This window comes from Misgurnus anguillicaudatus, chromosome 5 (assembly GCF_027580225.2).
Source record: "Misgurnus anguillicaudatus chromosome 5, ASM2758022v2, whole genome shotgun sequence".
Classification (NCBI taxonomy): Eukaryota; Metazoa; Chordata; class Actinopteri; order Cypriniformes; family Cobitidae; genus Misgurnus; species Misgurnus anguillicaudatus.
Genome location: NC_073341.2, coordinates 13142894 through 13162203, shown reverse-complemented (window position 1 = coordinate 13162203; position 19310 = coordinate 13142894). Strand labels below are relative to the sequence as shown.

The 19310-nt window shown below is 34.9% G+C and overlaps 1 protein-coding gene across 1 annotated transcript; it reads right to left on the bottom strand.

The window, feature by feature from the left end:
• Positions 1–6155: 6155 nt before the first annotated feature.
• ccn1l2 (cellular communication network factor 1, like 2) lies at positions 6156–13498 on the bottom strand. The gene is made up of 5 exons (XM_073867591.1): positions 13175–13498; positions 11110–11321; positions 8486–8805; positions 7805–8004; positions 6156–7617 (listed from the first exon to the last, which is right to left on the bottom strand). The coding sequence occupies exons 1-5, from the start codon at positions 13244–13246 to the stop codon at positions 7315–7317; spliced, it is 1107 nt and encodes a 368-aa protein (XP_073723692.1). The 5' UTR covers positions 13247–13498; the 3' UTR covers positions 6156–7314.
• Between the last annotated feature and the right edge of the window lie 5812 nt (positions 13499–19310).

Here is a 19310-nt window from a genome sequence, read left to right as displayed (position 1 = left end):
CGTAATACAGCCACAGACACAGACTTGAGGTGTGTTCGATTTCGTGGAGGGCTGCGCAGACTGATCAACGTATGACATCAACGTATTGCGAGATTTTAATGTCATACGTCGATCGGTCTGCGCAGCGCTGCATGAAGTGGATATATTTGACACTTTAGGGGCGTGGCATATAATGTTTCAAGATTAATTGACGTTACTGGCTCGTCTATTAAATTTTTGAATATAAAAAGCGTACACATTTTATTATAAATGTAAAGCGAATTGTGACATTCAAGGTTTACATTAAAAACTGCGTTTGAAACTGTACATTTTAAAATAAATATGCTTGTGCTGCAATGTCAGCTTTATGAAGACTTAGAAATACGCCGTGGTCAACTAATCTACTTGATCGTACACTAGCAAGAAAACGAGCTAACAGGATAAATATTAAAATCTGTGGTTAGCGTTCAGTGAAAGTTTGCTAAGGGTGTCAGCCTTTAATCCAACAGGATAAGAGATGCCAATATTTACAAAACCAGAAATACTAAATACAAAAATGTAGAGCCTTTTTTGTTGTGTTTTCACACCTAATGTGATGTCCACTTGAAATCTGTAAAATTACTATTGGTACCACTAGAGGGCAGTGTTGTATCAGTTGAAATACTTGGCTTATACAAAGCAAAACAGATGGTGCTGAGGAAAATAGATGTGGCCATCTGGGGTGAAATATTTAAATACAAAAATATTCATTTCAAACATGTTCCATTTCATCTAAATTGATGTGTTATTAAATGGATAATTCACCTAAAAATGAAAATTAGCCCCTTTAATATTGACCATCAAAACATCCTAGGTGTATATGGCTATTTTCTTTGGCCAAACCTTTCCTGACTCTTTTCAGCTTTATAATGGCATTGGATAGAGTCCCATTTATATAGCTCCAAAAAGTGCATCCATCCACCAAAAACAACTCTATAAAGTTATTTAATGTCTTCTGAAGTGAAGCCATGAGTTTTTCTAATGTTGGGTCAGAGGTCAGACTTTTGTTTGATTTTCAGTTTGAAATATTGAAAAAAGTTGTCTTTAACCGTGTGTTCTGGTTTCCGACATACCTCCAGTTCCTCTGTCAGATATATGCTAAAACTCACATCACTCTGTTAGCCTGCACCAGATCATAGTGCTCCTGGGTGTTTCTGGGCACTCTCATGTGCAACACATGGTGCTTTCAGATCTTCTCTTGGCCGGTTACTCTTACAACCAAGTATTCTTGCATAGTTGGGCAACTGTTAAAAGCAAGCACAACACATCTTCATATACATATCTAAAGAAAGGTGTGGATATCAGTGTATATACAGTATATATGTGTAAATATGTGTAAAAGATCAAACCAGTAAATTAGCATGTGAAAAAAATAGGTAATTTTGGCTCCCCTTGTGATGTCAGAAGGGGATCGTTTTATAATAATACCACCCCTTAATCTGCACTATCCAACCACGACACTGCTATTTAGTGCAGAGATCAGCTCATTTGCATTTAAAAGGACACACACAAAAACAGCACATTTTTGCTCACACCTACAAAGTGGTAATTTTAACATGCTATAATAAATTATCTGTATGGTATTTTGATACAGAATTCACACACTCTTTAGGGACACCAAAGATTTATTTTCCATCTTAAAAAAGTCTTGTGAAATGTCCCCTTTAATATCAAATGTAACTCTTCTTGGACTAGTTACTAAGTAATTAGTTATACCGTAATTGAATGGGATTACTTTTATTTTTCCAGTAATTTACTTTATTCTGATGTAATTTAATCAATACTGTGTATGAACTGTAGAACAATTATATATAATACAATAGTGGGTTTAACATCAACATTTTAAAATGCATGTTTTATGAATCATTCACGGGTGAGTTAATAAGAAATATGGTAACACTCCAGTTTACAATTCTCATTATTAACTGGTTGGTTATTAGCATTAATATCACAGTGATATTGGCTGTATATTAGTACTTAAAAAGCACATATTAATGCCTGATTCAGCATAACATCATTCTGCATCCTTACCTAATTCCTACTTATATTAAACTTAACAATTACTTTACTACGTATTAATAAGCAGTAATTACGAATATATTGAGGCAAAAGTAGTTAATAGTTAATAGTGAGAAAGTAATTAGTAACTAGTAGAAAGTGGAAAGTTATTAGTAACTAGTAATAATGAATTACTTTTTTTGAGTAACTTACCCAACACTGCTGTGAACATTGGGTCTTATTATTGAATCTTAGGCAGGAGTTTAAAAAAAAACTAATTGACACAGACAGAAACATTTCTTATACTGTGTACTATACAAATATGATACAAAAGAATGTTGTCCAGTTTTATTTTTAAGTCGCAATAAATCGCAATTCTTTGGAGTGAGAGAAACTTTCTGAAAATGCATGTAACCATTAAATTTATTTTTATTTTCATTATAAATCTTATTTTCAACCCTTTTAATAGCACTGTGAACAAGCAAGTATATAGATATAATATAGATAAATATAAAGTAAATTTTGCAAGTAAATATAGTAATTTTTTAATTTACTTGACGCAGTTAAAAATAGGCTATGTAATTTTAATCACAGAATTTTCATTAAAGAAAATAATTTTAACAAAATACATTTGGTTACAAACTATTTGACCATTTTCTGGGAACGTTTAATATAGGCTAAAGCAATGGTCTCCAACATGGTGCCCGCGGGCCCGCACGGAGTCTGTGAGTTGCCCGCCAAAGCACATTAATAGCCTTGATTTTAATATTTATTTATTGCATACTTTTATATTAGCTTGATTTCTTTTATGTTAACATTTTAAACAATGATAAAACATCAGTAAAACAAAATAAAATCAACAAGTAAAAGAAAAAAGACTATATTAAAGATTGTTTTATCCATTGTGTTAGCCCAGCCGTTGCTCGAAAGGTTGGAGACCCCTGGCCTAAAGTTACTCACAAAACAGGTCATCCAGTCTGAACTTCTGATGCCTACAAACAACATTTACAGAAGGAAGTGCTTTTTTTACGAACCATTTTTTAAAATAGAAAAACGTTTGTTAAAAGTCTAAAGGCTTTATCACCGTATGTGTAAGTTTATGAAACTTGGGTCCCAAATGTCCATCCATTTGTCATCCATTTTTTTCTCTTTGTGAGGTGTTTGTTGTAGTCAAGGGACACGTTTTAAAGTTTACAATAGCTTCTAAGAGCAGCCTGCACACGGTTCAGTTGGATCACTTGGCAAACAATTTAAAGTGTCGTGGACCCCTTAGAGCAAACAACCCAAAAACATTTTACATCAGCAATGACGTTGGCGAATGCTGAAAGTGTCGTCATGGTCATGGTGATGGTAGACGGCTCTATGAAATTCACATATTTTCATGGATCTTTAAATACTTTTAATAAAACAAGAAACCCCATAAGGAATCCATTGCTGTATATCTTGGCTCATATAGTTATTATGAAACAGTTCATTAAAAGCATTTAGAACAGGATACTAATTCACTGTTTACCATATGCTTTTATAACTAATGTGGAGGAGGTCTTATTAAGAACATATATAATTGACTGAGTATTTGCAGATTTATTGTACTTGCGGTCTAGATTTTAGCGATCATCCAAATTGTGTAGTCTGAAAAGACGCCGAGAGCTATGTGCACACACTGAATACTTTGCCAGAATTGTGGGGAGATTCAGGAGCCTGCTGCTTTTCTGGACAGTTATACCCTTCAAACACTTGACTAAATTGTTTGTCATGATTTTTGGTAACACTTTCCAATAAGGTTGTATTTGTTAACATAGTTAATGCTTTGAACTAATAATGAGACTAACAAAGACTACAACATTTATTAATCTTACACTGTAAAAAAATCAGTAGAAATTGCAGCTGGGTTGCCAGTAATTTACCGTAGATTTAAATTTATGTTATTTACTGGCAACATTTTGTTTAAAGTTAAAATGAACATTAAACATTTACAAGTCTTTGTCTTTACAGAGTAAAACCAAAAAAACAGCATCAAGCAAAACATTCTGGGAAACAAAATCTGAAGCAAAAAACAAAAAGGTTGATGATGATTTCTGGTTCCCAGAATGCTTTGCATGAGGCTGTTATTGTATAGTTTTATTCTGTAAAGATAAAGACTTGTTAATATTTTAAATTTATTTAACTTTGAACAAACTCTTGCCAGTAAATAACATACATTTAAATCTATGGTAAATTACTGGCAAGTATTAGTAATTCAGTCAGAAACGTCAAGATTGTGAGATGAACAAATCGTTTTGGATTAAAAGGCTTGGATATTCCATTTCCTTGGACTTTTGGGGATTTATGAACAATTTGTTTTGGACAATTTCACCAAAGCCGATAAAGGGAAGATTTTGAAGGTAAGTAAATAACCTATATCGGCACCGCCTGGTTCAGGTAACTAACAACTAGATTACAGTTTTATGACTGCTATAAATCGATGCTTTGTGTGTGCGCTTAATGGAATCCCGAAAGTCTAAGCTTTCAAACGATGTGCCGCATGACTGTATATTTTGAAGATTTAATTCTTCAAAGTTACAATGACGTTTATGCAGCCTCACGTGCAAGGGAGGGGGTGTGCCGTGTAGGGCATAATTATCCTTATCAGGTTAAATAGGGAAAACATGGAAGTGTCCCTGTTTGGATCCTAAGGAATGAATGGGGCTAGGCTAAATGCTAACATATTCACTATGCCCTGTACAAAGATAAAGTGCATGCATTGAAAAAATAAAGGTATGTATTAATTTGTCTAATTTGAGGTAAGAACATAGTAAAATATTGAAAAACGGTGGTGTTTTCCTTTAAGTTGAAGTTAGCCAACAGTGTACAGAAAAGTTTGGTCATACGAATTAATTTGAGATATCCACCTCGTAAAATACTTACGGACTTCAATGAGATTTTGCTTCGAAATCGAGGTAAATCTATGCATTGTCCTGTAGTTGTATGTGGAGAAAAGACAGCTTGACAGTAGAAAGTGGGGAATTTCAGCGGCAGCTGTGATGTTTGTATTGCTGGGCCAAATATGTGCTTGAAGCTAAAGTTAATCTCTTTGTTTCTTTCTGCATGTAACAAAGTCTCTTATTAAAAAACTTATCAGTGACAAAACACACAGTTTTTTTCTAAAAATGTTTATTTTTTGAGCCTCAAATATATCAGTTACCATAACTATACAAATAGCTGTTCACTCCAATATAAGAGAGCGTCTAGAAATGAACGTATGCCCCGAAAAATGAAGCAGTCTTAAAAGAGTCTCCACATAACAGTGAAGCCTGTACACTGTACAAGAACAAAACAATTCATAGTCTCTGCTTTCCTATTTATGCACTCGAACACACATGTGCTAAAACATACTGTCTATGTCCTGCATTTTCTTTTCATATACATTCAGACACACAAAAAATTGGGAAAGACATCTAGCATATGAGTACAAACTCAGCAGTTTAAAGGATACACAGAAAATATATTAGCTTAGAAACAAAAATATTAGATAAAACTGTTTGGTAACACACTCAATGCTAAATGTTGTGTAACATAATCACATGTCCCTAGTCATAGCAATCTAGTGCATTCTCTAACCCATCAACAACGACAGGTAGTCACTCATCAAAAGCAAAATGCAATTGAACACTTTGAAATTCAAAGCACTGGAATAAATAAATCAAAGTGGAAAGCTATAAGATGTGGGCTTACAATAGTAATTGATTTGTGAAATAACTGTAAGATTATATCTGGAAAATAGCTTTAAAAAATTGGATGAATTTTATAAAACCAGGTTAAATTTTACTTATATAAAATTGGACTTAAATAATTAAGACCACAAAATTTGTATTGTGACATTATTTTCATTAAAATTAATCAGTTTCCCCAATTCTTATTACTGTAATTCATAAAAACATATTATTTTCTCCCTACTGTTATAGGATAATGAAATACTGTATACACTGTAAAAAATGTTTGTTTAATCAATTTGAAATTACAATTAATTTCAACTTTTTAGTGTAGAGTTGCTATAATTTATATTAAAAAAAGTTGAAATAACAAATTAATTCAATTTTTTTTGACAATATATAACAACTCCTCACTAGTCAAGAAAGTTTAAATGAATTGTAAATACGTTTATTAAACTAAAAAAATTTAAAAAAGTGATACAAGGATTTTTTACAGTGTATACAAGAACACTGCACATTCTGGTTGCCTACATTTTTTAAGTATAATCAACTTATATTTACAAGTCATTTCAACTTTTTTTCTAGTAATGAGTTTCTATAATTTACACAATGAAGTTGAAATAAGTTAAGCTAATTGAATTTTATTTTATAAGACACAGCAACTTATTACTACTCTGAAAATAGTAAGTTGAAACGACTTGTAAATCTAAGTTGATTTTACTTAAAAATTAATTTCAAGAAATGTAGGGTGGGAATAAATGGGCTAAAAATAAGGTCACAATATACAAAATCTTTTTTTTTTCTTGAAACATACACAATTTTCTCATGTGAAATATATTTTCATTTTATAATTCGCTTTGAAATGTGAAGTTTTTATCCTACAGTATTTATAGAACACACTGTAAAAAATTCTGTAGAAATTACAGTATTACTGGGTATTACTGGCAACAAGCTGCCAGTAACTTACTGTAGATTTTACAGTTATGCTATTTACTGGCAACAGTTTGTTTAAAGTTAAATGAACAGGAAACATTTGTAGTCTTTATCTTCTACAGTAAGTTACTGGCAACCAGCTGCAAAATTACAGCTAAATTTTTACAGTGCAGGGCCTGCAGGGAGAAATAAAGTGCACATTTTCTATATGGCCTGACATGGCAAAATATACTGACTACATCAAAATATATTTACTGAAAAGATCAGATAATAAAGATCCTCTAGGAAACAGTAGCTTAAAGAGGAAAAACATATCCAGTTCATTTACTTTATAGTCCAGGAACCTTCCCAGCCAACATGCTACTTTAATATTTAGGAAATAAGGTGAGTGATATATTTAGTGTTTGAGAGAATTGGTTATGACGGTTTGCTGCTGTTGAGCTACTTTAAGAGCTACTTTTAATTGTTGCAATGTGAGAATGAGGCTTCAGTCGTTGAGGAATGATAGCAAGTTATTTGTCCGAGTTTGGATGTGTGTAACTGTTGAGTTACAGTAAGATACTGTTGAGTCACTAAGTTACTGTAAATTACTGTTGAGTTGCATATTTGCAGTGTTAGAATGAGGTTTTAGCATCTGGAGTGTTTTTGTGAGGAAAATGGTCATGAGAATTGCTCATTGAGAGAAGGTGTGTATGTCATTGTGAAGACTGACGGTGGGCGAGCGATCTCTTTGAGCTCCACAGTAATGTTTGCTGCAGCGGCAGCGCTGGATCCACATGACGTTGCGCGTGATGGTCTCTCCGTCTGCGCAGAGGAATCGCAGACGCACCGTGCGGGATGCAGACGGCTGACAGCACCTGCCGTCCACACAGGAGCCGCACGTGCGAGGCCGGTAACGTCGAGCTGTGGTGCATCCAGCAAATGTAATCTGCTCTGGTTTCCGAGACCTCACCGATTGTCGACACTTCTTTCCTTTCTTTTTGATAAGAAAGACAATGCATTGTTCAAACAATGCGTGTTCAAATATGGCATCAATGTGCATCATGTTAAAGAATAAATTACAACCAGAGCACACATATGCATCCATTTACAAAAACAATACAAATTCAGTTTGTAGACCATGTACTTGTCTTACTTATTAACTGTATTTGTATCAATCTCACCTTCAAAGCTGGAGGGGCGTCACATTTTCGGATCTGACAAAGGCGTGTCTCTCTAACAAGCTTGCACTCTGCATTATTATTGGTCACACGACTCGAGATCCCAAACCCACAGGAGGCGGAGCATTCTGTCCAGTCGGTGGTCTGTGGGAAGCATTTAGGGAATGGAAATGGAACCTGAGACACTGGTAAGGAATCCCACTCTGAATGAGAAAGAAAAAAGCATAAATCAGACAACAATTAAACTCAACAAGTTCATTATAAAACTGTACTGCTTCATGATATGTAACTGTAATGCTGCTTTATAACACATAAAATAAGAACTACGGTAAGTACATTTTAACATTAAAATGTGAGAGGTGCCTGGTGGTGCTATATTGTTTCGGCAGTGGATAAAGCATTGCTAGGTGGTTGCTAGGGTGTTGCTACGCAATTGCAAAGATGTTCTGAGTAGTTTCTATTTCAATGTTATGCTGTTAGTTGGTTGCTAAAGCATAAAGTTGCTAAAGCAAGTGGTTGCTGATGTCTTGCTAGGCAGCTGCAAGGGTGTTTAACTAAAGCATTGATATTTCGACTAATAAGCAAATCAGCAAAAGTGATACACAATGAGCAAAAGTAATATTAATATTTAAACACCCTTTTATAAACTGGGATTAAAAAGAACAAAATACAAAACAGATATACCTTGAAAGGAGCCCAGTCTCGACTGTATGAGTTTGCTAATGTGATTGGTTGGGCTGTGATGAGAGCGACTATCCAGTGTGTCTTCCTTGATGGTGTTGTCATCGTCACAAACCCACTCCTCGCAACACCGACCTGGTGGGGTCTCAAGACGGGGATTGGCACAGTGTCTCGTGGGGAGGAGGATGTTGTGTGGGCAGAGGGGCATACAGCCCACCACACCGTCCATACAGCTGCACTGGTGCTGGCAGCTGGGTTGAAAGTCTTCCCCGTGCTGATACATACGACCTCCAAACTCACACGGACGTCCCTGTGCGTCAGCTAATAGATGCACAACAACTTTATTATAACTTTATGATATTCAGTCATAGGTTTTTCATAGTTGTTTTTATAAGCAGGCCTGCTGTAACTATATTACTTTTACCAAGTGGTAATTGTCATGACACACATAAAGTAGTTGAAAAAAATTATATTAAAATAAAATATTTTCCATATAAGGGTGATTCTTCAATTTGGGATGCTTATAATATATATAAAAACAAAACTGCAAGTCGTTTAGTTTGTGGTAATACATTAATATTCATGTAAAAATGTAACTACTTAATCCATGTTAAAATCTGAAATAAAGTTTTGATAATGACTTTAAACTACTTTTTAAAGTTGATTTTTAGTAAAATGTATGAATGTTAGTGTGGATTATATAATCCACTCATCCATCATCTTAACTGCTTTCCCCTATTGCAGTCGCTGGGAGTTGGAGCCTTTTCATGTTATCTCAGGCTGATGCAGGGAAAAACCCTGAACAGGTGGCCAGTCCATCACAGGGATTGTTTATATTTACATGATATATTATATTGTTTATTCAATTAAATTCGAATTAATTGGAAAAAGCATCAGAATGGTAAAGAAAGGGGATTTAAGTGACTTTGAACTTTGGCATGGTTGTTGGTGCCAAACGGGCTGGTCTGAGTATTTCAAAAACTTGTGATCTACTGGGATTTTCATGCACAACCTATAGGGTTTACAGAAAGTGATCCGAAAAAAAGGGAAAATATTCAGTGATATGTGGACAAAAAAGGCCTTGTTGATATCAGAGGAGAATGGGCAGACTGATAGAAAGGCAACAGTAACTCAAATAACCAAAGGTATGCAGAATATCATCTCTGAACCCACAACACATCGAACTTTAAAGCAGATAGCAGATTTCAACTGCGACATTCAGACAGTAGGGTCAGAATTTGGTGTAAACTATATTCTTGGCACACTTTGGGCCTTTTGGTAGCATCCTTTAAATGCCACAGCCCACTTGAGTATTGTTGCTGACCATGTCCATCCCTTTATGACCACAGCGTACCTATCTTCAGATGGCTACTTCTAGCAGGATAATGGACCATGTCACAAAGTTCAAATCTCAAACTGGTTTCTTGAACATGACAGTGAGTTCACTGTACTAAAATGGCCTCCACAGTCACAAGAACTTAATCCAATAGAGCATCTTTGGGATGTGGTCAAACGGGAGATTCGCATCATGGATGTGCAACTGACAAATCTGCAATTTTTGTTTCCAGGAATTTTCGTGACTGGCTACCCCCTTACAGGTCGTCACACAAGGAATTCGGACAAACTGATAATTCCAAGAGGTCGAAATGAGAAATATAGGAAATCACCAATTTCTTATAGAATCCTTAAAGATTATGGATTACTTGGGTTAACTTTTTAAATGTATTCTTCTTAGTATTATTGTTATATTGTAACAGCATCATAAGTCAGTCTTTTTAATTATATTACAATAATCTGACTTTTTCCATGTTTAAGTGCTATAATTGGTTCCCCAGTGCTTCTATCAACCTAGAAAATGTGAAAAATATCAATCCAGTAACTTAGTTTTGGTAAACCATTCTTGGCAAGCATGTGAAAAAATAGGCCATCAAAATTGGGCTCCCCTTGTGATGTCAGAAGGGGATAATACCGCCCCTTAATCTGGACTATCCAACCACAGCACTGCCATATAGTACAGAGATCAGCTCATTTGCACACCCAAAAACAGCAAATTTTTGCTCACACCTAATGGCAATTTTAATAAATTATCTATATGATATTTTGAACAAAAACTTCACATACGTACTCTGGGGTTACCAAAGACTTATTTGACATGTTCCCTTTAAAACCTGTAATACTGGTAACACCATGTCAATATTGACCAAAATCTCTGAGAAATGTATCCAACACAACGCTGAATCTATGCCATGAAGAATTAAGGCAGTTCTGAAGGCCAAATATAGTCCAATAGTGCACTAGCAAGGTGTACCTACTAAAGTGGCCAATGAGTGTATGTGTGTGATCATAATGATATTATGATGGTTTTGACATGTTACAATTTCTGTAGGACAGTATGGAATATAGATCTGATAACAGTTAAGCTAGCAGTCAGTCAACTCTGTGTTTATTAATTTACATTTTTTAAATATTTAAATTTTAACCATTTAACTCTCATTCCTCCGTTATACTTGAGATGTTCTTGGGAACTTTGCAGATTTTACTATTTTATACATTTATTTTTAAAGTAAAAGATAATTGTAGAATGGCAGTTTTCTCAAAAACATAAAAACACTGTGATATCCTCAGCTCTACAGAGACCACGTCGAGGGTCTCCTCCAGCCCCTAGATGGCAACGCAGGCCCTTGATGTGGTCACAGGGCCGGTCGGGTCCACAGTCTTGGTTAAACTGCTGTGCACACACCTTACAGCAACCGCACTCATCTAACACCCAACTCACTCCAACAGGGCAAGAGGGCGGAGATGGAGGGCAAGAGCAGGGTCGAGAACAGCCTCTGACCACCTGATGGACAACAGCAGTGTGACAAATGAAAGATTTCACTGTGGTTACTGTGGAGTTGTCAGTCTGTTAGGAATCTTGCTGTGTTTACACTCTTGAAAATAAAAGTGCTTTACGATGATATAATAAAAGATATGAAAAATGTATGAAGGAAAGGGTTCTTTAAAGAACCTTTGACTAAATGGTTCTTTGAGGAACCAAAAAAGGTTATTTTATTGCATCACTGTGAAGAACCTTTAAAGCACCTTTATTTTAAAGAATATATTTAAATCTAATGACTTGATTACAGTGACTTCTCTTTAAAGGGGCGCAAATTCAAAAAATGTTTTCGGAGTGTCGTGTGTGGCTCGTCATGTCAAAATATGTGTTCGGCGCGTCATTTGAACCTATGTGCATCATGTGTCATTTCAAAATACATGCCTGCTGCACACACTTAACACTACATATGAGATTACATATGAGATTAAGTAAGTATCTGGCAAACGCGGGTGTCTCTTTTATCATAAACCACGCGGGATGCACAAAAGTTTACATAACACGCAGAACACATATTTTGACATGACATGCAACACACATGATGAGTTAAATACATGTTGTGATGAGCTTCGCATTGTGCAACCTCGAAAAAGAAGTCACCGGTCGCCACTGCTTGATCAGTACAAGTGAAACTAGTATCTACTTTCAAGTAATATAAGTTAGGAATATTGACGCCATTGAATTATTTGAAAATAATGCACACCCAAGGTGCAATCGCGTTGTGCCGTTACACCGCGGGTATGCATCATTTTCAAATAATTCAAAGGACCGGAGTCAATTATTCCTCTTATACAACGGTTACCACAAACATTGCTTTTTAAGACATTTGACAAGTTAGGTGTGCGGTTCTCAAAAAATAATGCATACCCATGGAACATTTCTCAACCAATCAGAATAAAGCATTCAACAGACCCGTGGTATAATTACTTTTAATGCAGTCATGTTAATCTATTACCACATCAAATGTTAGTTTGCTCCTCATATGTGATTTGTAATTTTTTGTGATTTACCCTTTTTACATAAAATTATCCTAAAGAGCATTCTGTGAAAATATAACTTTGGTATTTTTAATATTGGCTACGTCAAAGATTGAAATTAATGTGAAATCAATGATTGAAATCAAACTTAAATTAAATTTTAAAGGCTTTAGCCTGGATTTCACAGATAGGGTCACATATAAATAGAAAAGCAAAACAAAGTGTCAGTCTGTTAATAAGAATAGCTCAGATAAAATTGAACACACAACTGTAAAAAAATTCCGCAAATTACAATGTTATTGCAGCTGGGTTGCCGGTAATTTACCGTAGATTTACATCTATGTTATCCACTGGCAAGAGTCTGTTCAAAGTTAAATACATTTTAAATATTAACAAGTCTTTATCTTTACAGAATAAAACTACACAATAACAGCCTCATGCAAAGCATTCTGGGAAACAGAAATCATCATCAACCTTTTTCTGTTTTTTGCTTCAGATTTTGTTTCCCAGAATGGTTTGCCTGATGCTGTTTTTCTAGTTTTGCTCTGTAAAGACAAAGACTTGTGAATGTTTAATGTTCATTTAGCTTTGAACAAGATGTTGCCAGTGAAGGACATGAATTTGAGTCTACGGTGGGTTGCCGGCAACCCAGCTGCAAATTCTACGGAAATTTTTTTACAGTGAATTACTTGAGCTGTAGCTAAAATCAAACAAATATTTGATCCATTATTTTACATTTATTATATTTATTTTAGCTGACAACATAATAGATTACTTTTGCAGGATCTGCGCAGATGCATGTGTGAGTGTGTTAATATGCAGCATAGCGGGTCTCATACTTACCTCTGCCTTAGCAGAACAGACAATAAACAGCAAGATGGGGCAAAGATTCCTTAGATTTTTCCCAGAATACATTTCCAAAATACTCCAAATAAATTATCCTTTATGCCAAAAGCAGGTATCCACTTTAAAGAGTTCACAGATGGTGCCACATGCGGTGTCTTCCAACTATTTGTCTCTATTTCGTCCAACTATTTGTCTTTTTGAGCAAATGATCCAAGATCTCACCGGTCAGACTAAAGTAACTAACCTAAAAGATTTGGCAAGACTGGTATACCAAATGCCTCGTCAGTCCTACAGGGGATTTTCACAGAGGCAAGTCACCTTATAGACAGAGAGAGAGAGAGAGAGAGAGAGAGACCGGTCCTCTGTGACATCACCAGGGATCATAGTAGGGGGAGTGTGCTTACATTGCGAGGGGATCCCTTTATTTGTGTTGCTGGGGCTCTTGGGATCTGGGTGTGAGTACAAAACACAAGACATCTTAGTAATGTTTATCAATAACGACAAGTACATAATTATATAATATAGATCTGAGGATCTGTATTGCAGTACAAAACCACTGAGAGACTTTAAAGAGCATTTAGATGGGAGTTCAATGTACTGCAATATTTGAATGCCTGTTGTTATGTACAGCAGTATGGAAACACGCCCTGGAGTAATAATTGTAATGGGAATTCCGATGTCCTGATAAACAACCCACAGCTCAAACACACACAAACAACTTTCTCACTCACGCGCAAACACACAAAAAGACTTTCTACTATCCTCACACACCTTCCGCCCCGAGTGCTTCCCATTGAGTTCTCACCCACATTCACTGTTTCCTACCAGCAACCGCATTCAGGAAACCCTGGCTGTTCACACTGGTTCCTGTGTTTTTGTAGGGATAAACGAATCATTCTCATTGTCATCTCGTAAGGACACAAAAAGTGTTTTCTATTCATTTTCAGGAAGAGCTCTCCGTCGGCCCTCAGGTTTATATTATGTAACCCAGGAAGGGAAGCATGGGAAGGTTCTGCCAAACAGGAGCAAAAGATTTCAGTGTTGTACCAGATATTGTTCCTCATATTATTGATATAATTGCTTTATGATTCAATTTCAAAAAACATATTTGTGTCTTATAATCTAACTATGAGATTAGTAGAATCAAAGTTTGATTTCAATTTATTACATAGTCAATATTAAAGACACTGCATAACTGCCTTTCTACATAGTATTTTTGTGTGGTTTTCAGTAAAAATATCTAAAAAATCTTAAATTAAGATGGATTTTCTTGATGAGCAAAATAAGTCTAGTTTTTAGACAAAAAATATATAAATTTTAAGTAAATTAGTGCTTAAAACAAGCAAAAAAATCTGTCAATGGAATAAGAACAATTTTCTTGAATTAAGTGTTTATGAAAAAAGTACATTTATTTCAAGAAAATTTTTCTTATTCCATTGGCAGTTTTTATTTTTTGCTTGTTTTAAGCACTAATTTACTTAAAGTTTATATTTTTTGTCTAAAAACTAAACTGAAAAAAATCCCATAGAAATTACAAGTGATGCACCGATGTATCGGCCGCCGATATTTATCGGCCAATTTTTGATGAATTTGAAACCATCGGCATATCGGCAATAGCACAAGAAAGGCCGATACTGATTGTTTATTAATTAACTGCATAAAGAAATCCATTATATGAAAAAAAATGAGTTTATGTTGTTAATAAAATAAATGCTGAACAGCAAAAACCACCTTTGAAGGTTGTCATGCTGTCTTATTATATTTGTTTTAGCTTCATTTGTGCCTCTCTTATTATGTTGGTCAGTTGAATGTTAATTAGATCCAAATCCATGTTCAGTAAAAATAATTTGATGCAGAAATAAACCAGCTAATAGACCAACTGTGTAGTATTGTATACAAGTGTTTAATATCGGTATCGGTATAGACCAGAAGTTGTCTGTTTAAATCGGTATCGACCCAAAAAAATCCTATCGGTGCATCCCTAGAAATTACAGTGTTACTTGCAGCTGGTTGCCGGTAAATTACTGTAGATTTGAATTTGTGTTGTTTGCTGGCGGGAGTTTGTTCAAAGGTAAATATATTTTAAATATGAACAAGTCTTTATCTTTACACTGCAAAAAATTATTTTCAAGAAAAGAAATCTTAGTATTTTTGTCATGTTTTCAGTAAAAGTATCTACAAATTCTTAAATTAAGATGCTTTTTCTTGATGAGCAAAACGACCCAGGAGAATGGGTCTAGTTTTTGGACCAAAAATATTAAATTTGGGTGATTTTGTGCATAAAACAAGCAAAAAAATCTGGCAATGGGTCAAGCCAACTTTTCTTGAATTTTTCTTGAATTTAGTGTTTAAGAAAAAAAAAATTTGCTTACCCCATTGGCAGACTTCCTTGCTTGTTTAATGCACAAAATCACTTAAATTTGATAATTTTGGTCTAAAAACTAGACTTATTTTGCTCATCAAGAAAAAGCATCTTAATTTAAGAATTTTTTTGAAATACTAAGCAAGAAAGTCATTTTTTGCAGTGGATATCAATGTTATATTTTCACTTTAGAAGACAGAATTGTTGTCCAACACGATATAGTTCAAAATGTATTTCGGGCGGGGCGGGATTATAATAAAGAGACTAAAAAAACTTATAAAAGGTCATTAGGCATTCTCAGAAAAAAGGTACAAAAGTTGTCACTTAGACAGTACTTTTTAAAGAAGGTCCTGATATCTTTCAGGTACCAGTATGTGCCCCTACGTGTACCATTGCAAAAACAACACATCTAATAGTGGCATTGTGCCTAAGACTTTTGCAAAGTGTCGTACACTGTAAAAAATTGCTGTAATTATGCAGCTGGTTGCCAGTAACTTACTGTAAAAGATAAAGATTGAAAATGTTTCATGTTTATTTACCTTTGAACAAATTGTTGCCAGTAAAAAACATAAATGTAAAATCTACAGTAAGTTACTGGCAACCAGCTGCCAGTAATACTGTAATTTCTACAGATTTTTTTTTACAGTGAATGACTGTATAAATAAATATTTCAGGGGCGCCACCATACAAAAACCGCAAATTACTTTCTTTAAAAATAAATATGTTGTTGCTGTGGCCATGCTTATATTTGGGAAACATTAGCCTACTGATGGGTCTGTGACAGCCTTATGCAAAAACACTGAGGGGCGGTTTCCCGGACAGGGATTAGACTAGTCCTAGACTAAAATAAACGTAAGAGCTGTCCAAACTGAAAACAACTTGCACTGACATTTCTTAAAATACATAAGTGCCATTTGTTTTGCCTTAAAACGCACACAGTTAATGTTTTTAGTAAGGTATGTTTGTTAAAACTAGCTATATTTCCTAATTAAACTAAGGCCTAGTCCTGGCTTAAGCTAATCCCTGTCCGGGAAACCACCCCTGAGAGACCGCTGAGGAACAAAACCTTTTTCTATGCTTATCTGAGCATCAATGATGTAACAAAGATAATGAAGAAGTTGTTCTCAGAAATTAAAGTCAAGGCACAATGGTAGAAACCATACGAGTTATTGAAGTAGAGACGCCTGACCTAATCAGCAGGTAGAGAGGGAACAGGTGTATAGGTATGTGCAAAAGACTGAAAGTGCATCTGTGAGATTAGTGCATGTGTGGTATGTAACACACATACATGTAACCTTTTGCACAAATATCCAAACAAAGTGATCGAGAGAGCATAACTGGGCCAGAGAGAAGAAGGGAAAGCAAGAAGGAGAGAATGAGATGGTAAGAATTCCAGAGATTCCTGTCCCACAAAAGCAGGATGTGTGCTCCGGTCTTCTCACACTGAATGATGACGGAGAGAAGTCATTAAATGTGGGGTAAGAGAGGGAGGGTGTTATGAACATTTGCTATTAAACAGTCTGGCCCAATACCAGCCATTGTTATTGGACCAGACAAACATTTCCAAGGGTAGTGATGATGTTCTGTCGTACTATAGACAACAATCTTGTTCAAACACCAATACACTTAGAAGAAAAAGCAGATTCAAAATCAAAAACATGTCCATCTCCGAAGGAAAGAATATAAAAGGACTTTTGGACTTTTATGCACAACTTATCAATATGATACATTATGTGTAAATTAGGAGTATGTTATATAAAAGAATAAAATGTTTAGCTTTGTAATCATTTACAGTGTTGGAGAAAGTTACTTTTAAAAGTAATGCATTACAATATTAAGTTACTCTTCAAAAAAGTAACTAATTGCGTTACTTTCATGGAAAACCATTTACTTCAGATTGAGTCTATACTCTGGTATAGAAATCACAAATCCTATTTTTTGTATTCTTGTCGAAGGTTTTGTTTTACTTGGAAATCTGCCACATTTCAGACGTTGAACTGTGTGTTATGCCATTTGTTGACATAACTAATGATTTGGAAGAAGTCCAGTGTTTTCCAGTAGTGCTGCATATGTCTCTTAAAGATCATATCTGGGCTATCTCCAACCCCCATTCCCCCCTATCGTGTTGCAAGTTGTGTGTTGTTCATGTTGTAAGATGTACTGACTGTGCTTATGTTGCTGAGGTGTTTTTTTCCCTGTTCCCAAACTGTACTCCTTTTGGAGCATAGTCTGGGGGTTTGTTTTTTTAACCTACCCTCCCTCATGTAATGCTGTACTTCTTCTCAATGCTCTGTCAACCTGTTCTATCTACCCCCCATTGTTTTTTATGTATTGTATGAATGGACAGGTTGATGGCTGTAATTTTGTTGTACTTGTACAATGACAAATAAAGCTTCATTCATTCATTCATTCATTCATATCCTTACATCCTTTACAATATATATATATATATATATATATATATATATATATATATATATATATATATATATATATATATATAAGAAGCTTAGATGCATAACCCCCTCTAGGCACGCAACTGACTTTTTGTTATTAGACTCTTAATGGATTCTGCCAACAAAGTGGTATTTCTGAATGGCCTGAGGGTGGGATTAAATGCATTTGAATCGAAAGTATTTGATGAATGTATAATACGTGTCGAGAACATTCGGTAGTGTTCAAATAAGCATTGAGGGACCCCTTATCTTGTTTGACTCTGTGGACCCTGTACCGGGTCCAGAATTATCTTATTTTGACTTAATATAAAATATTCCTTTAATTTTGAATGGTCTGTCATGGACCCAGTACCACATATGAGATACTGTTTGAAAGCTTAGAGTCTCTACTTTCTGCAGATATGCATCACTTTGAGATATGTTTTACTGTAAGAAAGTTAGTTACACTTAATTTACACTATCACCCCCCCCCCATATTTTTGAATATAATTTAATATTCACATATTTCATATTTTTCAGGTATGACAAACATGGGCAAGTCTTATATCAAATGAAAGCTCTCACTCTCAGGAATAAGGCTACAGCGTTATTTTTGTTCTATTATTAACACATATCCAACAATAGTTGAATGAATAATGATGTAAAAAATCGTCTTTTGTAAACATATGGGAAAATTGAGTGTGGACTGCCTCAGAGAGCACAGATAGCCACAAATGATACACCATCTTTTCTCTTAGGTCCTACTCTAAAAAATGAGTCCATTCACAGCATTTTCTTTGGTTGTGTGCATAATTAATCCCTTGCTATTTATTATATGTGCAAAACAAAAATTAATATTTATATGAAAAATGTATTTTCGCACACTTCAGTAAAATGAGAATAACTTTTGAATGCGACATGCTAAAGAGATCATTCTTTTTTTGTGTGTGTCTGCTGCTGCTGGTAACAACCAGAACTGTCTGCAGTCTGCTAGAGCACCGAGAACCAGAGTTATACACTATAAGAGACAGTATTTACCACATAAAAAAAGAAAATTTGGTGTTTTATCATATGAAAAACCACATAAATAACAATATTTGTCACAAACAGCAGCTTTTTATGAAACTTCAAAGGGTTTTCTGCAAAATGATATAAAGATATTGCATTTATTCCACTGTATGTGGTTATGGTAGCACTTCAAATGTTTTTTGGCAGAAATTGTACACCATAAGCGTATTATTCCTCCCATCAGTTGGAGTAAAATAACTTTTGCATTTATTATGATAGAGAAACAAATCCTTTTTCCTCTGTAAGCTGCCAATTGTGTAAGAGGAAA

Excerpts from the sequence above, each read along its gene's own strand:
- ccn1l2 (XM_073867591.1), bottom strand. The coding sequence starts at position 13,246 with ATGTATTCTGGGAAAAATCTAAGGAATCTTTGCCCCATCTTGCTGTTT. Across the intron at positions 8,005-8,485 it reads GAGACTGGGCTCCTTTCAAG|AGTGGGATTCCTTACCAGTG; the intron begins GTATATCTGTTT and ends TTTCTCATTCAG. Across the intron at positions 7,618-7,804 it reads ACGCCCCTCCAGCTTTGAAG|AAAGGAAAGAAGTGTCGACA; the intron begins GTGAGATTGATA and ends CTTATCAAAAAG.